Source organism: Propithecus coquereli, unplaced genomic scaffold (genome assembly GCF_000956105.1).
Source record: "Propithecus coquereli isolate 6110/MARCELLA unplaced genomic scaffold, Pcoq_1.0 Scaffold39, whole genome shotgun sequence".
Lineage (NCBI taxonomy): Eukaryota > Metazoa > Chordata > Mammalia > Primates > Indriidae > Propithecus > Propithecus coquereli.
In genome coordinates, this window is record NW_012149618.1 from 7296298 (window position 1) to 7315981 (window position 19684).

The following is a 19684-nucleotide window of genomic DNA, read 5'->3' on the forward strand; positions in this document are numbered from 1 at the left end:
TTGACAGTTAATCAATTTCTCCTCCCTGACACATTTTTCATCCTTTGGCCTCCCACAGACCCCACTAACTCTTGGTTTTCCTCCTTCCTCACTTGTCCTCCTTCGTGTCTTCTTTGCAAATGATCATCCTCCCTCTGACTTCTAAAAAGGTGGTTTGCCCAAGGGTTTAGCCCTTGAAACTCTTCTCCTGTCTACCTTTATTTTATTCTGTAGGCAACCACACCCTGTTTAGACTTTAAGCATGAGATAGATAGATAGATAGATATAGACACACACCAATAAAGCCCATATTTCTATCTCAAGTCTAGCACCTCTTCCCCGTACTCCAGAGATTCGTATATCCATCCAGCTGCCCACTTGAAATCTCCATTTGGATATCTACAAAGCATCTCAACATGAACAAGATCAAAACCACACCCTAGATTCCACATAAACACTTCAAAATCTACTCCACACTTCACTCATCTTCCCCTTATCATTATATAAAGGTAATTCCATCCTTCCAATTTCACAAGCCAAAATTTAAAAAGAATCATCCTTAACTCTTCTTTTCCCTATCTTATTGGTCCAACCATTGAAACATATCTAGAACACACTGCTTCTCATCACCTCAACCTCAAGTCCCCAGTCCAAGCCACTATATCATCTCTTTTCTGAAACACTGTAAAAATAAGCCTACTAAACCGGACCCTGTTCCCACAAAATATAATGTCCATACAGCGACTAGAGTAATCCTTTTCAAACCTAAGTCAGATTATATCCCTCTACTGCTCAAAACTTAACATGACTTACCACACCACCCAGAATAAAAACTGAAATCCTTATGACAGCCTACAAAGCCTTCTACCGCCTGTCTCATCTACTACTCTTCCCCTTGTACATGTCACTCCAGCTGCACTGGCCTCCTTGCTTTTCCTCAAACACTAAGCATACTCCTGCCCCAGGGAGTATGCTTAGTTCCTCAACCTGAAACCCTCTGGCCCTGTGTATGCACACCCCTTACTCTCTCACATCTTTCAGATGCAAATGTTACTTTACCAGGAAGTCTTTTCTTACTATCCTATATGAAATAGCAACTCCCTACCCGTATTATCACTCAGTCCTCTATCTGCTTTATTTTTCTTAGCACCCATCAGCACCTGGCACAGAATATAATAATTTAATTGTTTACTGCCCATCTTCCCTAAGTACCAAAATGCAAATACCACAAGAATAATAATTTTGATTTATTCAAAAAGCAGCACTAAGAAGAGCACCCAGCCTTTACCTGGCACATATTTGCTGAATGACTAAATAAATAATAGCAAATCATTTTGCTGAAAGTTTTATAAAGATTGGCATATTTAATCTTTTTATTAAAAATGGTACTAAAAATTTCATCTCATCTTTACCAACAATGAGATGAAGGTATAAGAGATAAAATAACTTGCATGTCACATGGCTTGTAAGTGATGAACTCAGGCTCCTGCACCTACTAAATGAGATGAAATTGTATCATACAAATGAGGTATTTAACAAAATACTTGGCACATAACATACCTACAATTAATAGAATACTTCTTATTGTCAAACATTAATCTAGGCTATGTTTATTTACTCATTTAATTTTCATATTGATTATTTAATAAGTGGTATTATCATCACTATTTATTATTTATCAGAGCACCAACCTTAACCAAAAAGAAGTCACATATAAGATGCTGTGAAAGGAATGGCACAGACTCCCCAACTTTACTCTTCTCATAAAAATGTTAACATGTCCTTATTAACACAGTATGTTTTGAAGGTTAGCACTAGAAACCAATTCAAAATTAACTAAATTCACATCATTCAGAGACACACATCATTAACTGTGTATACACTGGCTTGTAGTTCTAAAAAGCAAACAAACCCTAATTTTAAAAGAGAAAAAAACCAGATTTTCTCAATTAAAAAAAAAATCTACCCTTCCCCAAATGTTTGCTCCTCCACATTGTACCACATTATGCTTAATATATCTTTTTCATTGTAAGTTAAAAATTATCTGGATTACACCAAGTTTACCTAATGTAAACAATCTTTTTTTTTTTTTTTTTTGAGACACAGTCTCACTCTGTTGCCTGGGCTAGAGTGCAGTGGCATCATCATAGCTCACTGCAACCTCAAACTCCTGGGCTCAAGCAATCCTCCTATCTCAGCTTCCTGAGTAGCTGAGACTACAGGTGTGCACCACCATGCCCAGCTAATTTTTTCCATTTTTGGTAGAGACAGGGTCTTGCCCTTGCTCAGGCTTGGTCTCAAACTCCTCACCTCAAGATCCTCCCGCCTCGGTCTCCCAGAGTGCTAGGATTACAGGCATAAGCCACCGACCCCAAGCCCAAACCTCTTCTTGAAAGGTCACTTTTATTGCCAAAAATAAATTTCGAAATTACTGCATAATAGGAAATAAAGTGGCCAATTCCTTTATCCTTTAGTTAAAGTGAAAATTACTGAATGCAATTTCTTCAGCTCAATATAACATTTAGTTTTTAATTTTTGGTTCGACCTATAGATACTCATTTTTTTATTAATAATAAACATATGAAAGATTTTAGGTAAAGACTTTTAAAACTTACGGTGCAATAATGGCTCTAGCAGGTCTTTTTGTAGACTGTACTTGTGAAAGCCAACCTTCTAGCTGTGCATTCAGCTGCGGTCCTATAAAAAGACAAAGAGCGAAATTAGAGTTAGCAAAACGATGTAGCACAGATAACCAACCATACATGACACAAAGCCATCATTGAACCTATGTGGGACTAACATAGCTTAACGGGCAATAAGAGCGTCAGTTTGGATGTTAATGTTTGAACTTATCAACCTCTAGCAAGCCATATGAAGTTGAGTACTAATTAAACAAAATTTGCTTTTATCCATTTATTTATTGATTTACATTTTCATTCCAGAGCAACAATGTGATTTATAATTTGAGACAGTATTTAAACAAAATAAAACAGGAGGCAGAAGACTAAGTACATTAAGAGGAAATAATCGAGTCAATATAGTTCAGAGTACGAACACCTGCCTTAATCGCTGAAATGACATCCACAGAGGTAATCACTCCCACAACCAATGATCTTTTCTTCCATCACACACCAGCCCCCTATTCCCATGATCAAATTGATAACCAGTAACTAGTTACCTCAAAAAATCTCAATTTCAAGCACTCTCTTCACTTCCTCTCTTCCCAGTTCACTCCCAGAAATGAACTCCAACAACTTTTTCCACTGTCCTTCATACTCTGTCTTTCTTCGCTTCTTATCCAGCCTGAGACTCAAAAATCCATCACTATAATCATTCCCTTGCCTGTGGCCTCTCTCCTCTGCTCCTCTATCCCTCCATCATAGTCAAAACATAGTTTAAAACCAACTTTCCACTTAACACAGTACCTCCATCTGACCAGCTGCATAAGACTGAAAAGAAATACAACTATATCAACTTTAAAATTAAAACCATAAATTTCAGTAGACCCCTAACAATGCTCATAAATCCTATCACATTAACATAGTGAATTTGCTCTCACATTTTTAAGACAGAAAATTACCTCCTATCTTCTCCTTTTACTTTAAGCCTCAAATACCTCCCTCATCCCCTTCTCACTTCCAGGAGATAATCAATGCTTTTCATTTTGTCAAGGAAAAAGAAAAACAAACAGAAGTAGGGCAGCTACAAGAGTTTGAGGTTGCTGTGAACTAGGCTGATGCCAAGATACTCTAGCCCAAGCAAAAAAAAAAAGAAAAAGAAAAAAAGGCTTTCTCTTCCCAGATTTGGGAAAGCTGGTTGAGAGGGCGAAAAAGAAAAAAATATAAAAGAAGTAGAGCAGCCAACCATCTTGGTTTGCCCAGGACTTTCCTAGTTTTAGCACTGAAAGTCCTGCATCCTAGAAAATCTTTCAGTCCCAAGCAAACCTAGATGTTAGTCACCCTAAATTGAGAAGAGAACTACTTCATCTTCCCACCACTTATTCTGCTTTCCCTCCTGTTTCAATAAATTGTCCTTGCTCCTATCAAAAGCCAAACACACTATTTCTGCACTGGATCCCAATATTTTTTTCTTACTCAAGGATTCTGCTCCCGTAACTGTAACCAGTCTTCTGTACCAACTTGTCCATATTTACCTGATTGTTACCGTTAGCATGCAAATATGCAATACTAACAGTTCAGCAACTTCCTCATTATTCTCATCCCCTTTACAAGTTTTCCTGAAGAGATGTCCTCATTTCCTTTCCCCCTCACAACCCATTCTTTTTTCCTTTTTTTTAACACCCATTGTCTTTTAAAGCTTTTAATCATTAAATATTTAAACATTACAAAAGAATTTAGATAATATAACAAACATCCATGTACCCACAGACTAAATAAGTTAAATCATAACATTCTACCTTATTTACTTAAGATCTTCCTTTTATAAGAAATAAAAGAAGGCCATCGTGGTGGCTCACACCTGTAACCCTAGCACTCTGGGAGGATTGCTTGAGGTCAGGTGTTCAAGACCAGCCTGAGCAAACTCGAGACCCCCATCTCTACAGAAAAAATAGAAAAATTAGCCAGGCATAGTGGCATGCACCTGTAGTCCCAGCTATGTGGGAAGAGGATCACTTAAGCCCAGAAATTTGAGGTTGCCGTGAGCAACGATGATGCCACTGCACTCTACTAGCCTGGGCAACAGAGCAAAACTCTGTCTCCTCCCCAAAAAAAAAAAAAAAGTGGTTGGGGGCGGAAGGAAAGAAGGAGAGCAAGAGAGAAAAAGAGAGCGAGAGGAAGGGAGGAGAGAGGGGAGAGGGAGGGGAGGGGAGGGAAGGGAGAGAAAAGAACCCCCTGCTGAGTCCTTTATACATTCCCCTCCTTAGAGGTAATCACTTTCTGGTTTTGGTGTTTATCATTCTATTATACTTTTACTGTATATATAATATGTGGTATTGTTCTGCATGTTTTTAAATGTTATCTAAATATACTGTACATATCTTTCTCCGACTTGCTTAATAAATCCACATTGTTTTTAAAAATTATTCACATTGATATATGTTGCTCTGAGTCATTCATTTTCAATGCTATGTAGTGTTGTACTTCATGAATATACCAAAGTTTATTCACTCTCCTTATTCACAGATATTTTGGTTGTTTCCAATGTTTCACTGTTAATATACTTGAGTATCTTATGAACATCTGTTAGGAGTTTCTGTGGGATTTATCCAGAAGTTAAAGTACTGGATCATAGGGTATGCATATCTTCAACTCTACTACATTGCTAAATTGACCACTAAAGTAGCTGAATCAATTTACCCAACAGTATACAAATAAAACTAAAAATTAGAGGCTTAATTCTACCTGTACTCCCCCAACCCCTTTCCTTAGAGCATTTTCTTTAAAAAAAACTTGTAAATTCTTTCTCCACCTCCCTCTGAGATGTATGTAAATCTTTTTAAAGCTAAATAAGTCTCTAGCCAGCAACCCAAGGACTTAGTAGCCATCTCTTTCAAATATGATCATCAAGAGAGTGGCACCCCATCTCACAGTTTCTGCAGGAGGACAGGGCACCTAACTTCTGCAGACCACCTAGTTCCAAGTTGTAAAATTACTTCCTGTCATAAAGATATGAGTTTATTTTTCCTTTGGCTAAAGCCAATTAGCTCACACAAATGGTCACCCCAATTACCAAGTGAATTTAGGATAAGCTATGTGTGACAAATGATGTTATCAAGTCCTCTTAAGCACTATTAATTGTTTAACTTGAGAACATGTATGTAATGGCTTGCCTATACATAAGGGTGAGCCTTCTTTTGGTCTTTGCAATCTTTCAGCAGATTGCCTATGATACACATCATATTCTGGTTTAGTAACCTATTCAATAATAAAACTGTTTCCTTTTTCTTCTTCTTTTTTTTTTTTTTTTAGAGACAGGCTCTTGCTCTATTGCCCAGGCTGGAGTGCAGTGGCATGATCACAGCTCACTGCAGCCTTGAACTCCTGTCTTGGCCTCCTGAGTAGCTGTGACTACAGGCCCGTGCCACTACGTCCAGCTAATTTTTCCTATTTTTTCTAGAGACAGAGTCTCATTATGTTGCCCAGGCTGGTCTTGAACTCCTGACCTGAAGCAATCTTTCCACCTTGGCCTCCCAAAGTGCTGGGATTACAGGCATGAGCCACCACACCTGGCCTGCCTTTCCACCTTTGCAGAGATGTTTTCTGGGGGAAGCAGGAAATTTTGGTTTTAATTATATTTCCCCAACGACAGCAATAGTTAAAAGTTCCCATTCCCCTACATCCTCATCAGTATTTGATAATGTTAGAATTTTTAGTTTTTGCTGGTTTGACAGATATGAAATGGTATTCCTTGGGTTTTTCTAAAATTTGTATTTCACTAATATCCATTGAGATTAAGCATCTACTGATTTGGAACTCCTTCTGTATGTACTTAGGAACCTACACATAAACAAGTCAGTTTAAAATGGACAGCCATCTTTAAACTGACGAAGTACCCAAAAAAAGCCTGATTCAGTGATTAAACTACGTAGTTTATCTTAAAAATTTAAGAACAGTTACCAAAAAACTTATACAAAATAATCACATTATTAACTCAAGGAAAAGTAATTCCTATTCTCAAAATAAATGAAATTTTTAGCTGACTAATAAATTTCATATTAACTTAAGTACAGTCACATGCTGTATCATGACATTTTGGTCAACAATGAACCACAAATGCAACAGTGGTCCCATAAGATTATAAAACCATATTTTTACTGTACCTTTTCTGTGTTTAGATAGATAAATACTTACCACTGTGTTACAACTACCTACAATATTCAGTATAGTAATATGTTGTACTGGCTTGTAGCCTAGGATCAATATGCTACACCACATAGCCTAGGTATATGGTAGGCCATACCATCTAGGTTTGTGTAAGTATACTCTATGTTCACACAACGAATTCACCTAATAGTGCGTTTTTCAGAATGTATTCCCATCTCTAAGTATTTCCACAATACAGGAAGTTTTTACAAAACAAATGTGAAAAACAGATAAAAGCAAAGAAAATATCTCTAAATTCAGCCACTCTAATGCCACTAACTTCACTGTTTTTAAGCACTAACCCAAGTTTTTTCCTATCGCTACCTCTGTAAAAGGACCAATTTCTTCATAAGGATGCTAAAGGTTAAGAGCGAAACTCTAAGTTTCTCTCTTATCTTTGAATAAGATAATTAAGCATACGTATTTATTACATACTTTTGTCAAGTAAAAATGTGAATTTGAGTTTCTTCCACAGACTAGCTTATACTTAGCAATGTGGTATCCTTGATACATGAAGTTGATGTAGAATACTTGTTTTGTTTTTCAAATACCACCAGATTTGAAGGCACACTGATAAATGGAAAAAGCAAAAGCATTGTTAAATCCTAGCAAAACTACTTCATGTTTGTGTGTCCTTGCCCTTAGAGGAATAAATGAGCACTTACTTCTTTGGATAAAATAGTAAACATAGGTTCCCAAAGGATCTATACTAAGGTATTTCCTCAAGAAACAGACAATAAATAATGTGCTATAGGAAATTCAATAACACTTCTATTTGAATCCCACTTGAACTAAACAACATTTCCCAAGTTTATTTGCATAGTGACAAAACCACAGAGATACTAAATACACACATACACACACCCCTGCTTTTCAGGAATTCCCATGCAACTATTAGCGGAGTCATTCTAAAATAAGGTAACAAATTAAGCCAAATTGGTTTTCTGTCTCAGTTTAGCCTGCTCTTCCTCACTCTGGACAAAAGTCATGTGTTCTATAAACTCTTTCCAAACTAAATGTGCATATGAACCACCTGAGGATCTTGTTAAAATGCCGATTCTGATTCCATAGTTCTAGAGGACCAACTAGGATTCTGCATTTCTAACACGTTCCTCCAGGTGATGGCAATGTTGCTGGCCTACAGGCTATACTCCAGCAACCCGTCTAGATCAATGGTTGTCAGCCGAAAAAAGGTCTTGGACTCCAAGGACTCCACAAATCTATATGTATACCAAGCTTCATCTAGAGATGAAACAAATGTCTAGATAAATATAAGATCAACTACTCATAAGGAATTAAAAATACACACTCATTTAAAAGTGTTTATGAAATTTCTTTTACTTTTTCTTAATCATGTATTTTCTCTATCAATAGATAATAAAGAACTACTGTCATGTAGGAAATTTTGAAACTTTCTGACATGAAGGTTCCTAAAAGAGAGGGAAGGAAGACACACTTTGAAGAGCCTGAGAACCATTCTAGACCTATCACTTACCTTTACTAGAATTTATCTGAACTGTGTTTCAATTACCACAGATCCTTATTTTTACTAGCTATTTAATAAACTATTACATCACAAGGTTAACTATGCCCAATAATGTTTTAGTGTCACAAGTAACATTTGCCTTCACTTGTTAACTGAATAAATATTTGTAGAACAACTATTTATGGGGCAGGAAGTGGGATAGATCCTGGAGTTAATAGCAATAAAAAAAATGTGATACCTGCCTTCATGGAGCTTATAACTGTCAATGTCTTAAATCCAAAGAGCGGCTAAAACACAAAAATTATGGATACCAGGACAAGCTAGCAGGAGAGACATTTTTCCATAGGGGAGCCCTCCGGTAGTGCTCAAACTATCTACATATATAAGTTAAAGAATGGCCAATTGCCACAACATTTTTTCAGTCTTGTATAGGTAATCCCTGTCTATTAGCATAATAAACTCAATTCCAGGATTGGTTAAGGTAAAGTAACAAGAGACAAAGCAGAAGCAAAAAATACAAAGCCAAACAAAAGTAAGCTGTTGGCACCTAGGATTTCATTATTAATTACTTTGTGAAATATGTTCAAATCAAACTAAGAAATAAATAAAAATCAAAATAAATAGGGTATTCTTAAAATTTTCTTCATTTACAAACTGATCACTAAATTGCTTTTTTAATTCAGAGTCATTAGTTATTTTGTTTTTCCATAATATCATCTTCTGTTAAAGAGAATTAGTGATTCAATATTTCTTTTAAAAGGTTTCTCTACTGCCTCTGGGACTTTCTTCCAAGCCACTGACATATATTGTCCAAGGCTTGACGCCACCCCTTTCTTGATCTTATCAAAAGGTGTTACCAGAAGATGTAACTAACAGAAGGTTTCAGAAGACAACCCAGGAATGGTATGTCTTCCATAATTGGTCCTTAAATGGTATGTTGACTGAAACATCGATGGTCTGCAGTAGTACAGTCATATCAGTAGCATTAACTGCAAAGTTCACATGTGTGCGGGGAGTAGAAACTATTTTCCAACCGACTATGATTTTAAGTTGCCACTGAATGTAAAACATATCTCAGTTTCAGAAATGTTAAAATGTGGGAAAATGGACCTCTTCGAAGCCATGAAATATAGTATTACTATGAAAACCTCACTCACTACTATGTTCTGATAAATATTTTTTCAATGAAGAACAGTGAAAAATTCAAAGATCAGCATTTGGGAACCACTGCTTCTCACTATAATGAAAAGTGTCTCTGAGAGGCTTTATCAACTACTGAATCTCATCTAACTTTAAAAATAAATAACACCTCGGCAGTTTTCTCCAAATCCTTTCTCTCATTACAAATGCCCTACTATGACCACAAACTTGGAATTTATTGCTCTGCTATTTACAAAATTAGTACCTTATTTTTAGATACATCTCAAGAGATGCTGATTGTTTTTACGTATCTCTGATAGGGCTCCTCACACAGAAAATAGCAGGCCCTTGGTACAACACCCTAGGGAATACAAGCATTGTCCCATTAAGTCTGACCCAAAATCTACCCAAAGCAGTATTATATCAAACCAAAAAACATTTTTAAAAATTTAATTTTTCTTTTTTAAAAAAAAAGCCCTTGCCCTTGCTGTGAAGAACACTGATTGTTTCCCTTGATAGAAACCACAAAGGTTAGGCCAAATCTAAATATCCTGTATTCCTTATTATTATCCATTCATTTATTTAAATTTTTGGCTACACTGCAGTTCCAAATACAATTGCATGGGGCAATTAACCATGACAATAAAGAATAATTAGTGTGTACCAACCAACCCTTAGATTTGGCCAACTGGAAATCACTTACCACTTTTCTGACCACTTAGTCTCTCAAAATTTTCATATAGTTAATACCAATTCCATGGCACTTCACACCCAAAAGGACTGCAAATTTGGAGGATCACTGTGTACTACTTCTTCCTCCAGATCATTTATAAAACTGTAATCTGAAAATCGGTTTAGCATTGATCCCTATAACAGTCCATTAATTTGGATTCTCTATACCTACTCTATTCACTGCTTATAATTTCCTACCCCTGCCACTAAATACCTTGACAATGCCTGCTTATAGTATCTTATCTAAACTATTTTAAGATCAAAATATTAACTTTTGTTTTCTATTTTTAATTATAAAAAAGCATGTTCGGTACAGAAAATTTGGGGAATAAAGATTAGGAAGGGGGAAACCACAATCTCATAATTATAAAAATCACCATAATTAATATTTTTCAAATTTCTTCCTCGTCTTTAAAATTATATACAATCCTTTAGTCTATTTTTATTTATATAACATTATAGCATAAGCATTTCCCTATATTTATAAACTCTTCAAAGACATTTTATGCTGAATAATATTTCATTGTGTGAATAGATCACTACTTCCCTAAGCATTAATATGTTTATGTTGTCTCTAATACATTTTTGCTATATAAACAATTCTGTAATATGTATCTATGTTTATAAAGCTTTTTCCATATTTAAAATTATTTCCTTTTGATTCTCCAGAAACGGAATTACGATGTAAGTCAATATGAGCCTTTGTAAGATTGGTTTGTTTGTTTTTTTGAGACAGAGTCTTGCTCTGTTGCCTGGGCTAGAATGCCGTGGCATCAGCTCACTGCAACCTCAAACTCTTAGGCTCAAGTGATCCTTCTGCCTCAGCCTCCCGAGTAGCTGGGACTACAGGCATGCGCCACTATGCCCGGCTAATTTTTTCTATATATTTTTAGTTGTCCAGCTAATTTCTTTCTATTTTTAGTAGAGACGGGATCTCACTCTTGCTGAGGCTGGTCTTGAACTCCTGACCTTGAGCAATCCTCCTGCCTTGGCCTGCCAGAGTGCTAGGATTACAGGTGTGAGCCACCGTGCCCGGCCACAATTTTGATACACATATTCAAAATGTTATCCAAAACTGCACCCATTCATAATCATGCATGATACACGACAGTGCCCATTTCACCATAATCTTACTATTCTCCTCAAAGTAATATTTTAAAAGATTAACTCATTTAACCCATGCCATTTGAGAAAAAATTAAAATCTAATGTCCCATTCAATGATACTTGACATTTCAAAATAAACTAAAATTCTGGGTTTTTTTAATTAAAGTCATTTTAAATTCTAAGAAAAAGGTATTTTGGGCTGGCACGGTGGCTCACGCCAGCACTTTGGGAGGGTGAAGCAGGAGGATCACTTAAGGTCAGGACTTTGTCACTACAGTGAGCTATGATGATGCCACTGCACTCTTGCCCAGGCAACGGAGTGAGTACTGGCTCAAAAAAAAAGAAAGAAAGAAAAGAAAGAAGGGAAGAAAAGGGGAAGGGGAAGGGAAAGGGACAGGAAAACTTACTTTGACTTCTACTATATTTATTTTCTACTTGGATCATGCAATAGCAACATGATTGTTGAGTCTTCTGTCAGCTGCAAATTATCTATCACTAATATTTAGGGAACAACTACTATTAGTCTTTACAGAAGTAGTCAATTTAAACACCAAGTGTATTACACTGCACTATGCTATTTTAAATTACCCACAATCCTGAAGATTTTTACAAGCTCCTGCCATTAAATCTTTTTAACTAATGGGGTATGACTTTTCATCCTTTCAGAAATCATAATTATTATTCCTGTAATAGTCAAAAAGCAGTCTACAGACCAGTATCACCTGATGTATTCATTTAAGAAAGATCCCTAGGTCTTACCCCAGAGATATGTCATCTCTGGGGATGGCAACCAGGAATTTTTAACAAGTTCTCCAGGTAACTCTGATACACATTAAAATGTGAGGCCCACTGCCATAAAGAAGTTTGTTTTCACATACTATATTCCCAATGAATGCAGCTAACTGACTCCTGGAGAGTTTATAACTGAGATTTCTCATAATCAGCCATATAAGCCATAAATCAGCAATAAATAAATGCATGAATTTTGCCTCCATGCTATTTTGGAGCCATAAGTAACCTCCACTGTTTCTTAAAATGTACACAGTTTATTTTTAATAGCATTTTTAGACTCTCATTTCTAATAATACCTCTTCAGCTTTTCCATTCAAAGAACTCTAATGACAAAAGAAAAGAGACTCTTAGAAATTAGGTGATACTCAAACTCAAAATTCTTTTAAATATTGTTTTAGTCCAAAAATTCATGAGAATTTTGTAGTCTAACTGACAACATCCATGCTTATTTCAAAACTCCCCAATCTTCCTCCTTGCCCCTATTTGCAATTTAAGCAGAAGCTTCAAGAAGATACACCATGTTTACCCTCTGACACAGAGCCAAGTACTCTAGTGAGGGAGATATGAACCTAGGTCACAAAAAGCAGCCACCTAAAGTAACTCAAATGCTTGAAGTTGGGTCCACAACATTCCCTTAAAACAAACATAAACAGGAATCATTATCTTCTTTCAATTGAAGCTAGCATGTTTCTTTTTTCTTTACTTTTTTTGAGTTACAATCAGCCAGTTGATACTAGTAATCCGAACAATTTGGTACCGAATCCTAAAACATAATCTGGGTAAAAATTAAACAAGTCTGCCTTACTGGAAATAACAGGATAATCCTTCCCATACAATGTTAATAATTCTCATGCAATTACTAGAAAATGAGTAAGTTTCTTAAGATAAAAGGAAAAGTTACAATTTTCATTTTTCATATATTTCTACCACAAAACAAATTTGTACACATTACCACATTCTTACCCTATTCTGCACAATACAGACTTCCTTTGTGAGAGCTTTCACTCACAGAGTTTGATAAGAAAAAGTGGCCCAGTGGACTATACCAAATAAAATGGAGTAAGAGAAGTTATAATGCCTACATATGTATGAACTAATAGAACAAAAGATCTGAAACAATCTAAGTGTTCATTAAAAAAAGAAATTAGGCAAGTAAATTATGTCACATTCATTAGTAGAGTATTAAGCAACTGAAAAACAATGAGGCAAAATTTTAGGAATCTCTATGGAAGACTTTTTAATTGGGGTAAAAAAAAGAAAGCATGATTCAGAATAGAAGGTATAATATGTTGCCATTTTTATGCATGCATATACATGATTATATATTGGTTAGTATTTATGTAGAATATCTCTGGACAAACACAAAAGAAATGCATAACAGTGACTACATCCTGAAAAGGAAACTAAGAAAGAAGCTTTACTTGTCGCTGTATGCTCTTTTTTATTTTGCACTTTGTACTATGTACATGTATTACCTACCCAAAAATTAAGTAATAAAAATATGGTGCAGTCATACGACAGAACACTATGAAATCATAAATAATGATGCTGTAGAATATGTTTATTAACATGAAAAAAAGCTTATAAATGCTAACCCTAGCTAACAACAAATCACTAGTGAACCTAAGACAATAATCTAAGTTAAAATAAATAAAACCAAACTGATAAGAACTGCTCTTTAACCAATAAAATATACATTACAGTAATTAAGATATATATGGACCAATCTGACAAAATTTCCCTATTGGCAAAAAAAGACTTCCTCCTTTTACTTCACTTCCCTGAGTGTGATAGCCACCACAAAATTTCTGATAGACAAAATCAGAGAATGTAGAAACATTCTAGAAAAGAATAATCTAGAAAAGAGTCAAGACATGAAACATTTTATTAATATCTTTCTTTATAATTCTCCAATGAACAAAATATGCATAATGTAAACTGAGAGATGGGAAATGTGCACGCCAGATATCAGATATGCAAAAAAGAAAAAGGTAGTCAGTTGAACATAGCAGCCATCACAATAAAAGGTTTTCCAGGGAGTTCTGATATTGGTAATTTGGAGGGAACACTAAGTATGGAAACTAAGGGACACACTTAAACATAAAAGTTGACTTGTATATGTGTATCCACTCTGCCAAACCCTTCCAACGTCTCTTTGGACTGAAGTGCCAATGCAAACATATTAATGTAAAAGCTGCCCAGATTGAAGTGGTACCTCTCCAATTCCCAAGAAATCATACCAGAAAAGTTTTGAGAGTCTCAGCCATGCTCAGGCAACTAATACCTTTAGAAGTACTTAGACAATGCCACTAGCACCTTCTTGTAAACCACAGCCGCCACAAAACTCTTATTAAAGAAATAAGAACTCCCTCCCAAAACCGTGTGCACTAAGGCCAATTCTGTAAATGAATTAAATAAATACATAACCACTCAACCAATCTTAATTCTGTAAGCCAGCATTTCCCATACTGTGTTAATCAAAGTTAGAGTAGAACTTTGCGCCTAAATAAATTGAAAGGGAGTGAGTCTATGATGAAAAAAATTGAGGGCTAGATGAATAATAATACCAGTATCAATGACAAAATTAAGGAAGACCATAAAGTTTGTTCTAAGATAAAGACTTTGATTTTGGACACACTAAAAGTTACAGGGGACAACAAACAATGCAACCAGGTGAAGATGTCCGGCTGGTAAAGAGTAAGAGCCTTAAGTGCAGGAAAAGGAATCAAAGACAGAAACAGATTTCAGAGTCATGTAATTAAAGTAGTAAAGACGAGAAAATAGATAACATAACAGCCATATGAATGTGAATAGACTGATGATGACAATACAAAAGTTATATAAAAAAACAAAAAGTGAGGCACTTGGGCATGGAAGTAAAAAGTTAGCCAATAAAGAAGAGAAAAGAAGTCCGGCTCGAGATAGAAAGGGGAAACACAGTACAAAGAAAGCAAAAGAGATGAGATCTTGAAGAAGATCACCAGAATCTGATGCTGTGTAATGAATGAACACGATGAGAACAGAGAAAATGTCAATCAATGGATTTGGTGATTATGGGAAATCAATAACCTTAGAGAGATTACTTTTCAGTCGCTAGGGGTAAAAGGTGAGTTTACAAGTAGATACAGATAAGATCTTGAGTTACAAGAAAATGGAGAGAGCAAATGAAAACTACTACAAAAAGAAACTGAAGGCAGTTAAAACTGCATCCTTTTTCATCATCTGTAGGTCTCCCATTCTGAAGTCTACAACACTTCAAAGACAATTAATTCACCTAATGAAATATATCCTTAGGCATTAGCAATCATATTTTTATACCTCACAACAAAGAAAGCCATCTATTAGTGTCATGGGAAAGTCAACATTCAAGTATTTAATAACACGCTTCTGTAACTGTATCCAAATAGACAGCAAACAACCTCAGTCTGAAAGTATATTTTGAAAGATAAACAGTCTCTAAGACTTTCTCTACACATTCACATTAAACGTATATTAGACGCTAATAATCCTGAAGCTAGCTCTATAGAACTCAAGTCAATATTTCATGTTAAAAAAAGAGAGTAATAATTAAAAATACTAGCAATTTGGTGTTGGAAGCAAAGCTTTCATCTAAGGACATCAAAGCAACTTTTGAACATCTATTAATTATGGCCTTTCTCAACTATTCTGTTTACTGTAGCAAAATACAAGCATGAACATGATTACATTATACCCTGATGACAGGTAAGATATAATTTTAAAACATTTGTGATTAATACTCAATAATTATAATAAGTTGGGATATAACAACAAAAGTTACTTTGGATAAAGTACTTCAGAATGAAAAGTAAAATCTTTTCAATTTACACTTCAGAAACTATCATCCAGAAACACTCAGAAAAGGACCAATTTTTTTTTTCTACTAAGGAAAAAGTTGCTAAGTAAATACTATGAACAAGGTAACTATTGCAACAAAAGCATACTATGTTCAGCTAATTTAGATATACTTACTGGATGTTCAATTCAAAAAGGAGGCAACAATATGGCAGAAAAAACTGCAAACTGGGAGGACAAGAAAAACCAGAATTTACAGTGTACCTACGATATGCCAGCCACACTACTGGGTTCTTTAAAATATGTAATCTTGGTTAACAATCACAATAATCCTATGACACAGTTATTATCTCTAGCTTGCAAATAAACAAAAAAAATGAAGTTTCCTCAAGGTCACACAGCTAGTAAATGACAAAGTCAAGATTGTGAGCCACGCTGGTCTGACACCAAACTACAGGGCTCTCTCACTATATCACACTGACTACTCTGAGAGGCAAGACATTCAGATTCTAGTCCTAGCTTCTCCAATAATGTCCTCAATTTAAGGGTCTCAATTTTCTTTTCTGTAAAATGAAGAGGGTAAACTGAATTACATCTGTAATTCTAGGTTACTGTAATAAAGTAAGAGGTAGAATTGTTTATGTTGATACTTAAAAGAGATAAGTACAAATCCCATGTATGCATTTTACTAAGTATGACTGCGCTATCAGCTTTCACTCTATGCTTCTTTTAAATGTTATATCAGAAACTAAGAAACATCAACATGTCAGTGAGAATATACACCAAAAATCTCTTTCCCAAATTGAGAAAAAATATATAAGAATATAAGTATTATATAATTTATTGACTTTAAAGAAATTATACCTTTCCTGATGAAAATAATCCTGAAACGAACACTTTAAAGGAAAGCTTTGAAAATTATGAATCTCAATGTATATTCATCACCAAAAGAATCATCAAAGGGCATTTATTAATTGCCAACATTGTTCAGAAGACTTTGTGCAGGGAGAGGGCCAAGCTCCCAGAAAAAAACCGGGTCCCTTTGGTAGGGTTGCAAAGTATAACAAAATAAGAGAAAATGGAAAATAATGGAAATAAAAGAATACACAGAGACGAAGGCATAGTTTTATAGATTTATAAGGATTATAGGCAAAGAGGGTACTCAGGGGGCCTGGATTTCTCCGTCAATCTCAGAGGCCATGAGTGAAGTTTTACACGGGCATTTATAGGTTACAGTGATCGGTTGCTGGGGGTAACAGATTTACATAACAACAGGTAGTTCCTCTTAGGTTAACAGTTTTTCAAAAGGCTTCTACAGATCCCTTAACTAACTCTATCTACCTGAACAAATGGTTACAAAATCTTTCAAAGACTAACTTCTAAGTTCTAAGGTAAATTTATCACTTAACAGAGGGGTTAAACAGAGATATGTCGGCTCCATATTTTCTTTATCAGGTTATTGTGAATGGAGACAGGTAGTCCGGAGTTTAAGCAGGAACTGTCCCTTGGGCTAATTGCTTTTAGCCACAGGTGGCTGTCTGTTCTGGTGGGCACTCTTTGATCAGCTCTCATCCTGTAGTTTTTAGCAGACCTGCCTTGCTTTACAAAGTCCAAACCTTTAGGTCTGAGAATTGCGGCGCTATTGTGGGATACAGCCACTACTGTCTTTCAGAGATGCCCTCCTGAGGTGAAACAGCTTTCGATACGCAAACTAACACGTTCACATATTCCTTCAGGGTGAAGCTCTGCAAAACTCCTGAGACGTTTCCTACCTCCAATATATTTACATTAATTCATGGAGCAACAACTTTGATTTTTTTTTTAAAAGAATAAGTATCAGGGTTCCTTGGAAAACTGGTGAGTTCCACATCTAGGGCAGGAAATATAGAGAATGAGCCTAGAACATCTTATACCAGATTTGATGGTTAATTTTATATGTCACTTGACCATAGCTGGTGGCTACCACTGGGGGGCGTGAGCACAAGCTTATCCAGCCTAGCTTTGACCCCTCCTCTGAGACAGAACACACAGCCTCAATCTTATAGATTGCTCAACCCAATCCACCACCTTGGGCTCGTGAGTATTCCTCCCAGGGCCTATGGTTGGGCCTAAACTTTTGGCAGCTACCACCTCAGCTGGGACCTGCCTACAAGCACCACCTGTGGGCCTGGAGACTAGCCTGCCCAGCCCATTACAGCCACTGCCAACATTAAGGCACACCACTTGGGCCCCAGATAATAATCGGGCCCTGCCACTCCCATTGCCCATGCCACACTGGCTCCCAAGAGGCCTGAGAACCCATCCACCCAACAGGTCCACCGCTGCCACTACCGGCATCCAAGCAAGCCACCTAGAGGCCCAAGATTTGACTCACCAGTAACGGCCAATATAGGTGTCATCATGCACAGCCCTGAGGTGCAAAGACAGGCACAATCAGCCCACTGCTGTCACCACTGGGGCCTAGAGACTGGCTCACCTGTCATTCCGGTCTCCAGCACAACTTCACCACAACCTCCACTAATAACCTCACTCTAACCCACCAGGGAAATCATGGATGCAGATAACACTGTTTACAGCAAAAGAAATCATACAGAGACTACACTACTGCTTGCACCCAGAATCAAAGCAAAAATACCACACCCAACCATCATCATAGATACATCTTCAGGAAAAAGTCCTCCAGTATAGAAGTAAATTCAAAAACAGGAAGAGGTGACTTTTAAACCAGATGTGCAGATATCAATATAAGGACACAGGAAACATGAAAAAGCTAGGAAACACGAGACCTTCAAAGGAACACAATTCTCTAGCAGTAGACTTTACAAAAAAAAAAATTCTGAAATTTCAGATAAAGAATTCACAATATTAATTTTAAATAAGCTCAGTGAAATACAAAAGAATTCTAACAAACAATGCAAAGAAAGCAGAAAAACTATTCAAGATATGAGTGAGAAATTTATCAAAGAGATAGAAAATTTTTTTGAGACAGGGTCTCACTCTGTCACCCGGGCTAGAGTGCTGTGGCATCATCATGGCCCACTGCAAACTCAAACTCCAGGGCTAAAGTGATCCTCCTGCCTCAGCCTCCCGAGTAGCTGGGAATATAGGTGCAAGCCACTGCACCCAGCTAAATATTTCTATTTTTAGTAGAGATGGGGTCTCACTCTTGCTCAAGCTAGTCTCGAACTCCAGAGCTCAAAAGATCCTGCCTCCTTAGCCTGCCAAGTGTTAGGATTACAGGTATGAGCCGCCAAGCCCAGCCAAGATAAATATTTTTTAAAAGAACCAAAGAGTTTTGGGAACTGAAGAATTTATTAAAGGAAATACAAAATACAATTGAAAGCTTCAACAATAACTATTAATAGATCAAGCAGAAGACTCTCAGAACTTGAAGACAGATCTTTCGAAATAATGTAATCACACAGAAAAAAAGAGTAAAGCCTTCGTGACGTGGGACAACATAAAGCAATCAAATTTAGAAATTATCAGGATCACTGAGGGCAAAGAAATAAAGGATTATAAAACTTATTTAAGAAAATAATCTATGAAAACTTCCCAAGTCTAGCAAGAGAGTTAGACATTCAGATACCAGAGGCTTAAAGATCCCTAGGCATATAAAATGCAAAAAGGTCTTCCCTATGCCACATTATAATCAGACTGTCTAAAGTAAAAGTTAGGCTGGGCGCCGTGGCTCACGCCTGTAATCCTAGCACTCTGGGAGGCCGAGGCAGGTGGATCGTTTGAGCTCAGGAGTTCGAAACCATCCTGAGCAAGAGGGAGACCCCGTCTCTACTAAAAATAGAAAGAAATTA

At 36.4% G+C, this 19684-nt stretch overlaps 1 protein-coding gene across 2 annotated transcripts in view; it reads right to left on the minus strand.

The window, feature by feature from the left end:
* Positions 1–19684, minus strand: part of MEMO1 (mediator of cell motility 1) — a 116479-nt gene that overhangs the window by 64634 nt on the left and 32161 nt on the right. For both annotated transcript variants that reach the window (XM_012652547.1, XM_012652549.1), the window contains exon 2: positions 2595–2676. In XM_012652547.1, coding sequence (XP_012508001.1) covers positions 2595–2676 — 82 coding nt within the window. The remainder of the gene's footprint in view (positions 1–2594; positions 2677–19684) is intronic.